Genomic DNA, 17,540 nt, shown 5'->3' with positions numbered 1-17,540 from the left:
ATCTGCATCTCAGAGTCCATCAAGGCATTTCCCCCTGCCCCCACCCCTTACAGGCATTAAGTCACTCACGCCCACACCATAGCAGGAAACTGAGGCACAGGTTAGGGAAGGACAGAATGGAGGAGAACCCAAGAGTCCGGATTCCCAGCCTCCCCTGCTTTAAACCCAGCAAGCTGGCATTGTGCTGGGGCATCAGGGTCAGCCCTGACTGCCAGGGGAGAGACACTGCCCCCTCCCTGCAGCACAGCACCCCCTAGCGCCACCCTGGGGCCCTGGGACCAGCCCTGACTGCCAGGGGAGACACCCCCCCCACACACACACACACCCCCTGCAGCACAGCACCCCCTGTGCCACGCTGAGGCCTTGCCTCCCCTCGTACAGGACACGCAGCTCTCCCAGGTAAATACAACTCCTGGCCAATGCTCATGGATCAATTTATTTCTTTTCCTGCAGTGGCAGCTGTGCCCAGGGCAGCGGGGGCCGAATGCTCTGGTGCTTTCGAGCAGAGAGCTGTTTACAGAACAAGCTATTTGACCAGTTCCTGCTGCAGTTAATAGCCTGTAAAGTACTTTTATTGCTGAGCTTACGGCGGGAAGAGATGCCAATTACATCCCTGATTCCTCGTGCCAGGCGCATGCTAGCCCAGCTGCGGGCGGGGGAAGGCACTCGCTAATCAGAAAGGAAAGCTCTGAGTGACTGCATGCGGCTGTCCCCTGGCTGCCCCACCCCAGAGCTGGCATCCCAGCACCGGATGAGCCGTCCCCGCGCAGCCTCGCTGCGAGGCTGTTAAACTAGAAACATTTCAGTGAGCATTGCAACTCCTCCCCCCATTAGATCCCACTCCCCTCCCAGAGCTGGGGCTGGAACCCAGGAGTCCTGGCTCCCAGCCCCCCGCTCCATCCTATAGCGCACTAGAAAAGCTTCAGCAGGTTGATCTGGCTCTTGAGCGATAGTTGTGGGGTCCCCTGCCCCAGGGGTCCCCTATCACCTGTGGTGTGGGGGGGTAGGGGAGTGGGACTTGGTCAAACCAGGCTCAGCTGGTAGGGAAATCACCCACAGCCTGTGGGCCTCGGGGGGGTCGCTGTGCTGGGGGAGCTAAACCTCAGGGGGCAGCACCTGGGGAGTCATGGGGATAGCTGGGGGTGGGGGTGGGGTAAACAGGGAAAGCGCCCCCTGCTGCAGACAGGTGTGTCCTACAGCCAGTAGGGGAAGTGTGTGTGTGTCCCCCTGCTGCCCCCTGCTGGCTGGCACACCCCATCCCTTGCTCTGTGTGTGTGTGTGTGTGTCCCTGCTGCCCCCTGCTGGCTGGCACACCCCATCCCTTGCTCTGTGTGTGTGTGTGTGTGTGTGTGTGTCCCTGCTGCCCCCTGCTGGCTGGCACACCCCATCCCTTGCTCTGTGTGTGTGTTTGTGTGTCCCTGCTGCCCCCTGCTGGCTGGCACACCCCATCCCTTGCTCTGTGTGTGTGTGTGTGTGTGTCCCTGCTGCCCCCTGCTGGCTGGCACACCCCATCCCTTGCTCTGTGTGTGTGTGTGTGTCCCTGCTGCCCCCTGCTGGCTGGCACACCCCATCCCTTGCTCTGTGTGTGTGTTTGTGTGTGTCCCTGCTGCCCCCTGCTGGCTGGCACACCCCATCCCTCGCTGTGTGTGTGTTTGTGTGTGTCCCTGCTGCCCCCTGCTGGCTGGCACACCCCATCCCTTGCTCTGTGTGTGTGTTTGTGTGTCCCTGCTGCCCCCTGCTGGCTGGCACACCCCATCCCTTGCTCTGTGTGTGTGTGTGTGTGTGTGTGTGTGTGTGTGTGTCCCTGCTGCCCCCTGCTGGCTGGCACACCCCATCCCTTGCTCTGTGTGTGTGTGTGTGTGTGTGTGTGTGTGTGTGTGTGTGTGTGTCCCTGCTGCCCCCTGCTGGCTGGCACACCCCATCCCTTGGCCCCGCATCACATCTCGTGTGTTTATCTCTAGGTGCACGGACCCTGCCCGCCCCACCCCCGCTCTGCTCCCCTGTCCGGATCCAGCGCTAGAGCCACTGACTCTGCCCCCTCGCCCAGGGTCTGGGTCTCTAGATGGGGCCCAGCGTCCAGAGCTCAACTGGCGCTGAGAGTCCAGAGTGGTTGGGGCCAGGCTCCATCCGGTGGGTCCGTGGCTGGGTTCCATGAGTCCCTGGTGCAGCCCTGTGGGTCCATAGCCCGGCTTCGTGGCTCCATGGCTGGGCTCCATGGGTCCATGGCCAGGCTCCGTGAGTCCGTGGCCGAGCTCCGTGAGTCCGTGGCCGGGCTCTGTGGGTCTGTGGCCAGGCTCTGTGGGTCCATGGGTCCATGGCTGGGCTCCATGGGTCCATGGCCAGGCTCCGTGAGTCCGTGGCCAAGCTCCGTGAGTCCGTGGCCGGGCTCTGTGGGTCTGTGGCCAGGCTCTGTGGGTCCATGGGTCCATGGCTGGGCTCCATGGGTCAGTGGCCAGGCTCTGTGGGTCCGTGGCCGGGCTCCGTGGGTCTGTGGCCGGGCTCTATGGATCCGTAGCTGGGCTCCATGGGTCTGTGGCCAGGCTCCGTGGGTCCACGGCCGGACTCCATGGCCAGTGGGGAGCTGGCCCCATCCGGGGAAGGCTCAGTGCTTCAGGGCCGCGTATTGGACACTCTCCTCTGACTCTGAGTCCGACTCGGACTCCCAGTGGCCGTGTGGGGCCCGGGGGCGCGGCAGCACCAGGGTGCAGTAGTTCAGCTCCTCCTCCTCCTCCGGCCGGGTCCCCACATTCTCATAGTCGCCCTTCGCTTCGCCCTGGGGAGGCAGGCGGGGGTCAGACAGGGACAGCTACAGATGCCAGCCCCCAGCACCGCCTGCAGGGACCCCCAGCTCCCAGCCCGCAGCCCCCTGCTAGCCCGGCCCCGGGCTCTCCCCACACCCAGCTCAGCCAGTGCCCCTCACTCCCGACCCACAGCCCCCTGCTAGCCCGGCCCCGGGCTCTCCCCACACCCAGCTCAGCCAGTGCCCCTCACTCCCGACCCACAGCCCCCTGCTAGCCCGGCCCCGGGCTCTCCCCACACCCAGCTCAGCCAGTGCCCCTCACTCCCGACCCACAGCCCCCTGCTAGCCCGGCCCCGGGCTCTCCCCACACCCAGCTCAGCCAGTGCCCCTCACTCCCGACCCACAGCCCCCTGCTAGCCCAGCCCTGCCCTTCACCCCCACCCCCTCCACCCCATGCCCTGCCAGAGGAGGTCTGATGTTAAATGAAGATGCATCAAGGCGTAATAGGCACAGTTGCAGGCTCCCCGGGGTGTTCATGGTTGGTTTAGATTGTAGCTGCTCGGGGGAAGGGCAGTGTATTTTTATCTTATCTTGACAATTGTCTTGATCTTATTTCAAGAGAAAAAGTTTATTTTAAGTCATGTGAGAGGCATGGAAAGGGGAACTAGAGGCAGAAAAACAACCTGCCCAGCCTGCTATGCCTCAGTGTCTTAGCCGCACCATAGAACCGTAGACTCAGAGAAGATCAGGGTTGGAAGGGACCTCAGGAGGTCATCTAGTCCAACCCCCTGCTCAAAGCAGGACCAATCCCCAACTAAATCATCCCAGCCAGGGCTGTGTCAAGCCTGGCCTTAAAAACCTCGAAGGAAGGAGATTCCACCACCTCCCTAGGTAACACATTCCAGTGCTTCACCACCCTCCTAGTGAAATAGTGTTTCCTAATATCCAACCTCGACCTCCCCCACTGCAACTTGAGACCATTACTCCTTGTCCTGTCCTCTTCCACCACTGAGAATAGTCTAGAACCATCCTCTCTGGAACCACCTCTCAGGTAGTTGAAAGCAGCTATCAAATCCCCCCTCATTCTTCTCTTCCGCAGACTAAACAATCCCAGTTCCCTCAGCCTCTCCTCATAACTCATGTGTTCCAGTCCCCTCATCATTTTCATTGCCCTCCGCTGGACTCTCTCCAATTTTTCCACATCCTTCTTGTAGTGTGGGGCCTAAAACTGGACACAGTACTCCAGATGAGGCCTCACCAATGTCGAATAGAGGGGGACGATCACGTCCCTCGATCTGCTCGCTATGCCCCTACTTATACATCCCAAAATGCCATTGGCCTTCTTGGCAACAAGGGCACACTGCTGACTCATATCCAGCTTCTCGTCCACTGTCACCCCTAGGTCCTTTTCCGCAGAACTGCTGCCTAGCCATTCGGCCCCTAGTCTGTAGCGGTGCATTGGATTCTTCCGTCCTAAGTGCAGGACTCTGCACTTGTCCCCGTTGAACCTCATCAGATTTCTTCTGGCCCAGTCCTCCAACTTGTACATCTAGTATGATACAGTCCCATAACCCCTGCGATCCCAGCCCTGGGCTCCTCCCCAGCCCTGCCGGTGCCCCTCACTCCCAACCCACAGTCCCTGCGATCCCAGCCCTGGACTCTTCCCTCACCTTGCCGGTGCCCCTCACTCATGACCCACAGCCCCTGCTAGCCCTGCCAGTGCCCCTCACTCAGAGACAGACGGGCATTGCCTAAGCATCACAATTAAAGGGCCTGGGGGACACAGGCTCTGAAGTGACAGGGCTCTGTGGGACCCAGGGTGACCCCAGGTTGGTACCTTGGGCAGCAGGTTGGGTTTCTTCACCACACTGTAAATAACAGTTTCATCTGGGCCCCCTGGCTTCACTCGCTGTCTCGAGTTTCCTGGCACCCTGGGAGGAAATCCACAGCTCTGATGAGAAGCAGTCAGGACTCCTGGGTTCCCTCCCTGGCTCTGGGAGGAGCCAGGACTTCTGGGTTCTCTCCCCAGCTCTGGGAGGAGCCAGGACGCCTGGGTTCTCTCCTCGTCTCTGGGAGGAGCCAGGGCTCCATACTGGGGGCAGGGGAACTCATTTCCACTCCCCCAGTTCCTTTCCTTTGTACCTGGCAGGGGCGGTCGGCCCCTGGGGGTGGCTGGGTGGGAACTGGAGTGTAGCATAATTGATGGCATCTATGGAAATTCCATTCAGGCACCCCACTGAGCTGGCGGGCCGCTGGGTTTTCAAAGGTTCCCGTCTTCTAGGCTGAGAGAGACAAAACATTCATTGAGTGTACGGGGATGGCTCGCCCAGAACTGAGATGCAGCCACCTCTGGGGTAGGGCATCTGGGGAACAGCTGCACATAACACCACATGGGGATGGCTTGGCCAGCCCTGAGATGCAGCCACCTCTGGGGCAGGGCAGCTAAGCCACATGGTGATGCCACAAGTTTAGGATGGGAAGTGAAGAAAAATCCTCTTTTTTCTTGTAACTTCTGAGAGGGATTGGTGGAGGCAGAACAGGATTTCCCACATGGGGTCTCTCCCATGCACTGGGTTTGATGTCCTGAAGTTTAGGGAATGGTCTCAGGAATCTTTAATGACCCCAAGGGCTCAGGACTAGAAATTCAACTCTGATTGCTATTGGGCAATGCCCTGCAGCACAGAGCCCCCTAGCACCGCCCTGGGGCACCGGGGCCAGCCCTGCCTGCCAGGGGAGAGCCCCCGCCCTGCCCCCTGCGGCCCAGCGCCCCCTGTCAAAAATATCTCACAAAGAACGATCTCCTTTGCCTGCCCAAGGGCTCCACGACCAGCTCGGGAAGACGCCGCTTCCTCCTGAAATGACAACGTGGAGCAAGGTAAAGATCCAGGACTCCTGGGTTCTACCCTCTGGCTCTGGGAGGGAAGTGGGGTCTAGTGGTTAGGGCGGGTTGTGGGGGAGTTCCCTGGCTGCCCGGGCCTGTCACAGAGGTCAGGCTACCCGGGGTCCATGGGTGCTGATCCCTGGGGATTGGGGATGGCCAGGTTGGGGGTGAGGAGAGGTTTCTGCTTACCATCGCCTGAGGGCCAAGACCAGCACCACCAGCAGGACGATAAACATTACCACCACGCCGACCCCTAGAGCTGAGTTCTTGGCTATAGTCATCGAGCTGGCTGCAAAACAACACAGAGCAAGGAGTGGGGGGCACAGGAGTGGGGGCCAATGGTTAGAGCTGCTCAGGATTGAGGGGCACCAGCAGAGCTGGGGGTGGGGCGATCCCAGGGCTGGGCTAGCGGGGGCTGCGGGTTGGGATTGAGGGGCACCGGCACGCAAGGCCCTTACAGTAGACGATGAGGGGGATGGACGAGGAGTCCCCGTGGGAGATCTGGTTTCTGGCCCGACAGTGGTAGTGACCGGACGCCCTGACCTTCACAGCCAGGATGATCAGCACGGCCTGGCTCTGGCGCTCCTGCAGTTGGCCATCCCGGTACCAGTCGTAGCCCAGGATGGGTGGGCGGGCGTCGGCCCAGCACCGCAGTATCACCTGCATCCCCTCCACAATCTGCCCCTGCGGAGTCACGGACAGCTGTACATCCCGGGGGCCATCTGGGGAGAAAGCCAGTGCCAGTGGTTAGAGTGGAGGGCTGGGAGCCAGGACTCCTGGGTTCTCGCCCCAGCTCTAGGAGGGGAGTGTGGTCTAGTAGTTAGAGCAGGGGGGCGGTCTCAGAGCCAGGATTCCTGGATTCTCTCCCCAGTTCTGGGGGTTCGTTACTTACACCAGACATCCAGCGGGATGGGCTCGGCAGGGGTGGTGCCCAAGTCATTCCGAGCCTCACAGTGGTACTGGCCCGAATCAGCCGACACCACGGCCACCAGCTTCAGCCTGGTAGACTTCTCGCCCTGCCGCTTCTTGTCCTTGTACCAGGTGTAGTGCAGGTCGGAGGGGTTGGCGCTGCCCACGTAGCACTCCAGGGTCACGTCCTTGCCCTCCTCAATGATCCCCAATGGCTGCCGCACCACGGAAACATGCTTGGGGGCATCTACAGAGGGACACGCAGCACCCTGAGAGCCCCAGGCAGCCGGCCCATTGACCCCAGCTGGGATCTGGCCCATTGACCCCAATGGAGCAACAGCCCATTGACCCCGGCTGGGATCTGGCCCATTGACCACGGCTGGGGTCTGACACTACCTAGATTTTAAAGGCCAGACCATTACAGCCTCCCATACCGCTCCTCTGGTTACTCTAGTTCAATAGAAGGCAGGTTTTTTCCCTCCTGGGTTCCCTTCCAGCCACTAGCCCCATCTGATCCTGCTGAGCTTCAGAGGTAGAACAGGAGCCTAGTGACCCAGAGATCACACGGCTTCTTGACCAGCCTCTCCCTGCTTATCTTTACAGGTGGGACAAAATTCCAGAGCTCTGCTCCTTCAGTTCTCTGTCTCCATCACCCAGGAAGGTCTCATATCCACGCACTGTGTGACCCTAAGGCCGACGGGACGAGAGTCCAATCCAGCTGGGCTCCTTCTGGCACTCTGCTTCCCGCAGCGGTCTCCCCTCCGTGACCCAGGCGTGTCTAGCCCAACTTAGATTCAGGGGTCCCCCCAAAGCCCCTGAGATGACAACCAGACCGGCCTGAGGTTTTTTTCAGCAGATCTATTTTCGCCAGAAAACTGGGGGTTCACCCCCCAAAAGATTGGTCTCACAGGGAACAACAGTCATTTCTGACAACAAAAAATTGATTGGAAAAAGATATTCTCAATGTAACATTTTGACAAAGCTGAGAAGGGGTAAAAGAGAGGGAGAAATTATGGAGGAAACACTTTCTGGTCATTTCTAAACATTAAAAAACACTTTTCCCCCTATTTTTTCAGTGGAACAAAGTCCAAAAAGTCACTTTTCTCCACTGGAAAGTATGAAAAGGGTTTGTTTTTTTAATAAAACCCACTATATAGTGAGACAAAATTACACTTTTAAAAACTGATATTGTTCCAGTGAAAAATAAAGTGAGTTAAGCCATGAAAAAGATATTTTTTTTTAAATAAAAGGCTAAATCATGAACATAAATAACACTTTTAAAAACTTCTTTGAGCACTTTTCAGTGACAGTAAAATGGGAAAAGCCATGAAAAAGCATGAAAACCTGTTTTTCTGCTTTTGTAAAGGCTGGGTGGTGAGAGAAACACACTGCTTGTCAAACATTTTTTCTCACTTTTCCAATGGAGAATCAAGCAGAAATGTTTTTAAAAAGTCACTTTCCCATTGGAAAATGTGAAAAAGACTTTTTAATAATAATAATGAGAAAAGGCTACACAATACAACCAAAGCACAATTTGTATTGCTTTTCACCCCTACTCCTCGGTTAGAAACTAGAAGCGGCGGGGGGGAGTTAAGTCACTTTTCTCATTAGAAAAGCATGAACAAAATGTTAAAGGCTAAATAATGAGAGACAAAGACCGTTTTTTCTAAGGGGAGAAAACTGAATTTTTTTGCTCTTCGAAAAGCACCAATGGAATAAAAATATCGAGCCAGAGGAACAAAATGATTTTTTTTTCATTAAAATTTTGCAGTGGAAAATTCCAAGAGGAAAGTGACTGGGAAGCCAGGAAGCGATTACTTACACTGCACATCCACGGAGACAGGCAGAGACCGTCCATAGCTGATCGCGTTCTGAGCTGCACAGCTGTAGCTACCAGACCGCTCTTTTGTAGCAGGGAAGGTCAGGATGCTCTCTTCAGTGTCCTGATACTGGCTGTTATCCTTGTACCACGTATACTTGGTCACTGGGGGGTTACTGCTGCCCACGGAGCAGTTCAGCGTCACTGTGTTGCCTTCCCGGACGTACAGGGGGTTTTCAAGGGTGATTCGTACCTCCTTGGGGGCGTCTGGAAAAGAATCGAGATCAGGGTGTGTCTCAGTGTTCAGGAGGGAGGGTTATAGGCAGGAAATAAAAAGGAGGGAGCTGCCCGAGTGTAGCTGACACCTGCCTGAGTCTGCAGAGAGCTGAGCTCCTTGCTGGGAGAGGAGAGTGTGACAACCTGGCATCCCAATAGTCACTACTGTCATGTAATTAGGATATGTTTTGTACAAAGTATTCCTTGTGAGGTATCATGCTAAAAGTCTTGATCTGCTCGACATTAATATCTCGTTGGATTGCGTGTGCTACCGTCGTAGGTGAAGTTACAAAGTTTGGCTCTGTGTGTGTTACTGAAACATGTTCTGAGGTTGAACACACCCACAAGCAGCCTTTCAGGTACAACAGTAAAAAGGCCAAACAATGTTAACGGTTTGCTGAGGAGATGCACACAAGCACAAGGATTACCCCAGGAACTGTGTGCAATAGAAACCTCTGAGAGATAGTGCTACACAATGGGAACTGTTTCACCCAGGTCACAGCAAAAGAGCTTTCCAGCAAGTTGGAAGAAGATATAAAAGTGGGGAAATGATGGTACCTCACTCTCCCTACAACACACCTGGAAACACCTGAGGGGCAAGGACTGAACTGTGGGAAGTGATGGTCCCAGGCTAGAGGGATTTTTAGCCAGTGTATGAAAACTTGGGAAAGCAAAGGCAGCTTGTACCTTAAGAATCTGCCAGCCTGCTTATCACTCAGGGTGAGAATTTGCTCATTCATATCCTACTTATCTAGTGTATTAAGCTCAGTTTGCGGTTTTGTTTATTTACTAGGTAATCTGCTTTGATCTGTTTGCTATCACTTATAATCACTTAAAATCTATCTTTTGTAGTTAACAAACTTGTTTTGGTTTTGTCTAAAACCAGTGTGTGGAAATTATAACTGGGGGCAGAAAGCTGTTGCATATCTCTCTCCACATTGAGGGAGGGGGTGACTTTTATGAGCTTATGCTGTACAGTTCCCTGTGCAGCGCAAGATGGCATAATTTTGGGTTTACACTCCAGAGGGGGGTGCGTGCCTTAGCAACTGAGGGGTGCCTTAACTGAGCCTTCCCATGCAAAGCTGATCTCAGCATCTGTGTGTGAAGCTGCAGCTCCGTGTGTCCCTATCTGTGTGTAGGCTGGTGAAAGAGCAAGCTTGGAGAGCTTGGCAACTTATCACAGCATAAAGGGACCCCAGGCCGGTGGTAACCCAGTTCCAAGTGGCACCCCAGGGGGAACGCATCACAGAGGGAGCTGCCCGAAGTGCGACTGGCAGAGCAACACTGCTTGGGTCTGCAGAGAGTCTGAGCCCATCGCTCTGAGACGGGGGAACCATCCCAAAGGGGTGTTAACTCTCAGCCCTGCTGCGCTGAGGCCCTGTGCCCAATCGGGGGCTCTGTGAAGCAGGAGGAGGAGAGCACCCCACCCGGGCACAGATACCCTGAATGCTGAGGTACATACCGGGATCCCAGCTCTCACAGCAATGCCTCCTCAGAGGGAGGAAGGAGGTCCTAGGGGGAGGCTACAGCTTCTGCCCCTCCGGGATTCATGCAGGCTCTGCCATACCAAGCTGGAGTGCAGATCCTGGATACCCCACGTAGTTGCAGCGCCCCCTGCTGGTCCCCTGACTACTCACACTGTACGTCGACTGTAATGGCTGGCGATTCCAACATCCCGACTCTGTTCTGAGGCTTGCAGTGGTAGGAACCGGACTGGTCAGCATGGATCTTGTCGAAGCGCAGCTCCTGCTGGGTTTGTGCTGGGATGTACTGGCCATTTCTGTACCATGTGTAGCTGCTGACGAATGGATGAGCCCTACAGGAGCAGCTGAGCACAACCATGGTCCCTTCCTGGATCGGAGATCCCACAAGCAGTTCAACACGAGCATCCTTTGGGGCATCTGGGGAATAAAAAGGCCCTGATTTAAATGGACTATTCCGTGGGAAACCCTAAGTGACTTGACCAAGGTCACTCTGGGAGTCCAGTGGCAGAGAATGAACTGAACTAGTTCCCCAATGAATACCTCTCTCTAGAGGTACGGTGAGGAAACAGAGGCAGGGTCACTGCAGAGCCCTCCCTGATTTGGGGAAATAGCCATTATTTCTCTCGGGAAGTTTTGGAGGGTTCCATCTGAAATGTTTGTGTTTTCAATGAAAAATTCCCAGACATTTCCTGTGAAAAAAATAATTTTCTGGTCTGTGATGGGGTGTTCACCCCACACGCAGGGAGCAGCCAATCAGAGAGCAGCTGAACGGAGCAGCCAACAAGGACCCAGAGGGCTCACCTAAAAGGAGCTTCAGGGGCAGACACAGAGGCAGTCAGGTGCTGCCGGGTGCCCAAGGAGAGAGGACGGGGTTGCTGGGAGGCCCTGAGACGAGGGCGAAGGAGATGCTGGGGCCACGGGGAAGTGGCCCAGGGAACTCAAGCAGCAGAGACTGAGATTAAAGAGACAGGTCTAGCAGGTCTGCAGGTGGTAACGATGACAGGTGACACACCACCAGGAGGGGGCTAATCCCCCGGACAGCCAGGAGGAGGCACCGCTCGGGTGACTGAACCCCGTCCCACGGTCTCAGGAAAAGTTCTAAAGCCTGGATATATTTGGGGGATTTTTATCAGAAACCAAAACCTAAAAATATGTTTGGATTTTCAACGGGCCACGCCCCCACCTCCACCCCACAAAACCAAACCAATTGTCCAGTGAAGCGAATTATCTGCCTGTGGAAAAACCTCCACAAGTTGTAGGGGTGGGAGGAGGGAAAGTGCGTTTTGGGCCGTGGGTTTTTTTAGCAAAATCCAGGACATTTCACCCCACAAGCAAATGTTCCTCTTGCATCACACGTTGTTTTCTGCATATGCCATGGACCAAGCGTGACCCGCTGGGTTCATTCAGGCGCAAGACGCTCTCTGGCTCTCCCGAGAGGTGACGGGATGAAAAAACTTTCAAATGTTTGAAACAGCCAAGTTGCTTCTGCTTCAAAATGGCCCGATTTGGGGGTGCGGAAAATGTCACATTTTTGAAATGAGAAATTTTCTGTTTTTCTCCTTTTTTCCCCTGAGTGCAATAAAATAAATTGTTCTAACGTTTGCAATTTGTTTGTGTTTTTCTCCCAAGTGCGTGTGTATGTGTGCACTCCTGCTCTGCGCGTGTAAGCACTTCCCCTGCTGGAAGGAACAGGTCAGATCCGCCTCTGTGTGTGTGAGACTAGGCACATTACCCTCTGCTGGCTGGAACCAGAACTGCCATGCTGTGTGTCAGAGGCCATGTACTGCTAAGAACTAATGGAGATTCCCCTTTAACTTTAGTTCTCGTCTTTCCCGCTGCCACAGGCCCTGCCTATTTCACCCTTTCTGATGACCACATCACAAGTGTCTAGGGAAGCACAATAACACCCTCTCTTAGTCTCTCCCCTTGTGCTCAGCAGAGGTATCTAGTCTCGGGCAGTTCCACAGACCCTGCCTTCCCATCTGGCCCCAGCCCCCATACTCACACTGGACGTCTATCCTCAGCTCTGGGGATCGGACCGGGCTTATTTCATTGACAGCTTCACAGAGATAGGAGCCGGAATGCTCGTCCCCCTTGGCTTCAAACTCCCACTTCTGCTCCTGCCCCTGGTGCAGGCACTGTGTGTCCTTATGCCACTTGTACGTGAAGATGGGGGGGTTACTGCCATTGGTCATGCACATCAGCACGAGTCTGTCCCCCTCTCGGATGGTCTGTCCGGGTGTCACGTTCAACTGGACTCCCTTAGGGGCATCTGGAGCAAACAAACACGTGGGTGAACAGCTGAGATATGGACACTGTCCAGATGTGGGGCAGGGAATGGGGCAGTTGGCCTTTCCTCTCTAGGGGGCGCCAGCTCCCATCGAGGGCAGGGGACTGGCTGGCTCAGGGGGATGGGGAATGGGGCATTGGGCCTTTCCCCTCTAGGGGGCGCTGGCTCTGACCCTCGTGCCCATCCCTGCTCAGTGGGACGGCCCCACTCTTCCTTGAAAATACTGCCGGCTTCCGCCCCATTGACCAATCTGCTTCCACCCACCTGGACCCCAGTCCACCTCCCTGGTGCCCCCCAGGAACGGCAGCCCTTACAGTGCTTTATGGGTCAGAGCCAGAGCTGCTGGTGGGGCTGGTGCTGTCAGACCCGGGGCGCCCAGTTCAAATCCCCCCACTCACATTTCACGGTCAGCACCACGCTGCTCTCAGAGCTCGGTGTCCCAGCTGAGGTGCTGAGCCGGCAGGTTAAATTTGTCCCATGGTCCTGCCAGGTGGGTGTGAAAGTCAGTGTGTTCTCGGTCCTTCCGCTGTCCATCCTCATGGTGGACTCAGGGGTCCCATGCCCCAAACCGATCCACGTCAGGGTTATGGGGTAGTCGGGGCAGTGATAATCTATGGAGCAAACCACATGGGCCAGGGTTGACTCCCTGAGCTCACTGGGTGGTTGGATTTGAGGAGCTGGAGGCGAATCTGTGTCAGAGGGACAAAGGGGAAAGTTATTAAGGAGAACACTTTATTATTAGGTGGTATTAGATGTTCGGTTGCGTGTGTGTTCTCTCTGTGTGCTGCCCCAGCTCTGCGCAGACAGCCGGCACGGCAGACCTCGAGCGAACCGCCCAATGACCACAAGATCCGTTAAGGGACGAAGGCACCAGGCCAGGTTTATTGTTCACGAAGCAGGGTAGTACCACCTGGAAGACTCTCCGAGGATACTAAGACATGGATGCCCATGACAATGGATGCAGCTCAGTCCATGGTGGGACTTTCCACTGCCCCCTTAGCTGGCCAAAGATTCTCTCTCTGAGGCTGTGCGTACCCTGGAACTTTGTCGGCAAAACTTTTGTCATTCAGGGGTGTTAAAAAACTCACACGCCCCGAACGACCAAAGTTTTACCGACAAAAAGTGGTGGCGTGAACAGTGCTTTGTGGGCAGGAGTGGCATCCCACCGACAAAGCTGCTGCCGCTCGTTGGGGGTGGAATTTTTTTGTTGGCGGGAGAGCTCTCTCCCGCCGACAAACAGGGGCTACCCTGCTCACCTTTGAGTGGCAGGGCTGTAACGCCACAGCTGTGTCATTGAAAGGTGCTTAGTGTAGACAAAGCCTTGGACACATCTTTATACCCTGCTGTAAACAAGTTCCATACTGTCAGCCTGAGCTTATCTGCTAGGAGGGGTCGTGGTGTTCCCGGTATCCTGGGGGAAGGTTTTTGTACCTTCCTTGGTACCACTTAATATCGGGCTGTGGTTGCGTGAGTGCTCTGTGCCCAGCACTTCTGCAGGATCAGCCCTGTTCTTGCCACATTCTGTGAGCAGGGCCTGCCCCATACCAGGCCTCTGATACACGGGCTCACGTCTCAGGCTCTCTTCCTACTGCATTAGGTGTATTATAGTAGAGTCCCTGCCCCAGGTGAGATCAGGGCCCTGTTTGCCGGATGCTGCCAGACACAGCGAGAGACAGGCCCTGCCCCAAAGAGACCACAGTGGAAATAGGCAAAGGATTTTTCTCCCTGATTTTCAGGTGGGGAAACTGAGGCACAGAGAGCTGGAACGACGTCCCCTGGGGCATCCAGGGGAAAAGGGAAAACATGAAATAACAGAACCCAACCCCCAACATCCCTCCTTGTGCTGCACTTGGAGTGAAAAGGGAATAAAAAACAAGTGGAAAAATGAAATTCAAAATTTGTGGGTAAAATATTTCAGGAGAAATGTGGAAAAACACCATAAAATGGAAACAACTTTGAAATTTTCCACCCAAACCGTTGTTCTGTTTTGATAGAGGCTCTGCTGAGCAGCACGGAGGATAACAACCTACTGCTTCCGCTAGGTACGGACCCATCTCCCTTAGCTTGACTGGCAGAGGTCGGTACTGTTTTCATGCAGACAGGGAGCTCGAGGCTGGGTGTAGCCCCAGATTTTAGCAAGAGTCTTTACCTCATTAAATGGGTGGGACAGAGGTGGAGAAAATAGGAACAACCGGCCTGGATGCCCCCAGTAACAGCTGCTACCAGAGGGGGGTCAAGTGTCTCGGGGGGGGCCGGGAGCCAGGACTCCTGGGTTCTGTCCCCAGCTCTGGGAGGGGAGTGGGGTCTAGTGGTTGGGGGGAGGGCTATGAGTCTTCAGTCTGTTCCTACAAGGAAGCCCAGGACTTTCCCTCTTACCCATCACGTTAACACCTATCTTAGCCATCCACTTCTGCTCCTCTTGCTTCTTCCTGGGGTTTGAGATGATCAGTCTCAGCCCATATGTGCCGTTCTCGCTGGCCCGCAGGTCAGACAGCTGCAGGCTGCAATCTCTCTCCCGGTTCCCCAGGAACTTCACACGCCCTGCGAAGGCCGGGCTGATGGAGGCGTTGTGTTTATAGAGGATGGTGCCACTGAAATTTTTCTTCTCAAAGTGATACACAGGGTTCAGGTACCAGGTCAGGGAGTTGATGGTTGGGTTGTTTGGCCTTCTGGGGTTCAGGAGGCAGGATTTATAGTGGCACGGGATGGATAGACAGGCCCCCGTCCAAGCGATCAGGGACACGGGAACCTCGACGGGTTGCTGGTCACATTGACACAGGAAGCCTGGAAGCAGCAGAGTGACAGAAATGGCAGCGAGGGGCAGGCTGGCTGGGTGCTTCCAGTGCCAAACTGGGGTTCAGATCAGGGTCTGATTCCCAGCGCTAACTGTTCAGTTCATGGTGTGGCTCTGTGCTTCAGTTTCCCCATTGGCACGCTGGGAAGAACCCAAGAGTCCTGATTCCCAGCCCCCCTGCTCCAAACCACTAGACCCCACTCCCCTCCCAGAGCCAGGGATAGAACCCAGGAGTCCTGATTCCCAGCCCACCGCCCACCGCCAATCACTAGGTCACATCAGTCTGATGCAAAGGGAGTAAATCTCACAGAGGAAAACCTCCCTCTGAGCTTGTGACCCCTCCAGCCAGGTCTCCCCTCCCTTCTCCCCTGCCCCCAGGGCTCTGTGGATCTGAAGCACCAGGACCTTCAGGGCGAGGCGAAGGGGCCTTACCCGGGAGGAACAGCAGCCAGACGAGGCGTCTCATGGTGACCCCTGGGCAGCCGCGGCGCTGAGGAGCAGAGGAAAGAGCGAAGGGCTGGTCGGTGCCTGCGATGACCCAGAGCAACATCAACCACCCGGAGTGGAGAGAGACCAGCTAGAGGGGAGACTGCAGGGAACCCGCTACCTGCTCTAACCACTAGACCCCACTCCGCTCCCAGAGCTGGGGATAGAACCCAGGCATCCTGGCTGCCAGCCCTCACCACCATCTGCTCGAACCACTAGACCCCTCTCCCCTTCCAGGGCTAGAGAGAGAACCCAGGCGTCCTGGCTCTCAGTCCCCCTGCTCTAACGCACACGCCCCTGCCAAAGGCAGAAGAAATAGCAGCCGGATGGGTTTGTCACGCATGGCACGGTGCAAAAGGCATCACATTTACATAGGGGAGGCAGATAAATGCAGGGGAACCGCAACACACCCCGCTGGGCAGGGTTCTGTTATTGCAGGTCTTGGTACATCCTCGCCCACACTCTCTGGGATCTCAGACCAGATGCCTCTAATCTGTTAGGGGGCGGAGGATGGAAGCCAGAACTCCTGGGTTCTATCCCTGGCTCTGGGTGGGAAGCGGAGTCTAGTGGTTAGAGCAGCAGAAGCGCCCAGAACTCTGAGCCCACTTGTGTGTAAGTTCTCCAATTCACCCCCCCCCGTGCCTCAGTTTCTCCAGCTGTGCAGCAGCTGCCAGGCTGTGTGCATCGCCACAGGCTGGGCATGGCACAGTCCAGAGTGAAAAGCCCCGGCTGCACCTCACGTTTGATCCCCCACTTGGGGGACGGGGGACGAAGAGCCCTGAGAACACCCCTCCCCCACGTCCCAGCACCGCAGGGCGTCAGAGCAGCTGTTTCCCCATGTCAAGGGTCGCTGGCTGGGAATCGGACGGGGTATTTTTGTCTCAGAGACACTGCCACTTCCTCTGGGCTTTGAGCAGACCAAAGTGAGGGGGAGGACCTGGGAGAGCAGCCTCAGGGTGTGAGAATCGGCACTGACGGCCCCTGCCCCGCCCCCTGCTGCACAGCGCCCCCTAGCGTTCCCACCCCACCCCCCAAGAGCCATACTGGGGCGTGGGGGTCAGCCTTCACTGCCCAGGGAGAATGTGTCTCACCCTGCTCACTTCAGCACAGCGCCCCCTAGCACCCCCACCCTGCCCCTTGAAGCACCCTGTAGGTCTCCCCTCCAAGCATTAAACAGGCCCCCTTCTTCCCCCTTAGCACTGGAGAGCCAGCCTGCACCAGCTCCAGCTCCCAGCCCCCCACTGTAACCACTAGACCCCAGTTCCCTCCCAAAGTGTGGCTAGAACCCAGGAGTCCTGGCTCCCAGCCCCCGCTCTAACCACTAGCCCTCACTCCGATCAGCAGGAGAAGGTGCAATTACCTTATCACGCGTCCTGCAGCCCCTGCTCCGGCAGCCGATCTGGCCGTGGGGGAGCTGAGCGATCAGTCTGGTGGCTTTGGAAGGCGAAAGGGGAAGTGGCACCGGGCAGGGCGGGGGTGAGATTTCTGTGGGTCCCCTTGGGGGGAAACTGGGGGGGAGGGGGTTGGGCCCCAGAGAACCTCAAAGGGCAGCTCCAAACTTCCCCCTTTCGCTGCAGATGCAGGGGGTTGCTGAGCAACATCTGAGTCCTTTCACTTTCCTGTCTCTGGCTAAGCAGGGGAGGGCACGATCTGGGCACGGATGGGAGACAAGCAGGGAGCAGGGTGGGGGGCTCTCCCCTGGCATTCAGGGCTGGCCCCAATGTCTCAGTCTGGTACTGGGGGCACTGTGCTGCAGGGGGTGGGGGCTCTCCTCAGGCAGTTAGGGCTGGCCCTAATGCCTTAGGGCGGCACTAGGGGGCGCTGTGCCCTGGGGGTAAAGAAAGGTCACTAATTGCACAGG

The 17,540-nt window shown here is 56.2% G+C and overlaps 1 protein-coding gene across 1 annotated transcript; it reads right to left on the bottom strand.

Moving 5' to 3' along the window:
- Window positions 1–430: 430 nt before the first annotated feature.
- CD22 (CD22 molecule) lies at window positions 431–15,945 on the bottom strand. The gene is made up of 13 exons (XM_073323036.2): window positions 15,626–15,945; window positions 14,776–15,183; window positions 12,798–13,088; window positions 12,115–12,381; window positions 10,263–10,526; window positions 8,353–8,616; window positions 6,514–6,777; window positions 6,080–6,343; window positions 5,811–5,910; window positions 5,529–5,592; window positions 4,883–5,022; window positions 4,578–4,671; window positions 431–2,773 (listed from the first exon to the last, which is right to left on the bottom strand). The coding sequence occupies exons 1-13, from the start codon at window positions 15,741–15,743 to the stop codon at window positions 2,603–2,605; spliced, it is 2,709 nt and encodes a 902-aa protein (XP_073179137.1). The 5' UTR covers window positions 15,744–15,945; the 3' UTR covers window positions 431–2,602.
- Between the last annotated feature and the right edge of the window lie 1,595 nt (window positions 15,946–17,540).

Source organism: Lepidochelys kempii, chromosome 24, assembly GCF_965140285.1.
Source record: "Lepidochelys kempii isolate rLepKem1 chromosome 24, rLepKem1.hap1, whole genome shotgun sequence".
Classification (NCBI taxonomy): domain Eukaryota; kingdom Metazoa; phylum Chordata; order Testudines; family Cheloniidae; genus Lepidochelys; species Lepidochelys kempii.
Note: the sequence above shows the minus strand (reverse complement) of the source record. Positions and strands in the feature narration are given on the sequence as shown.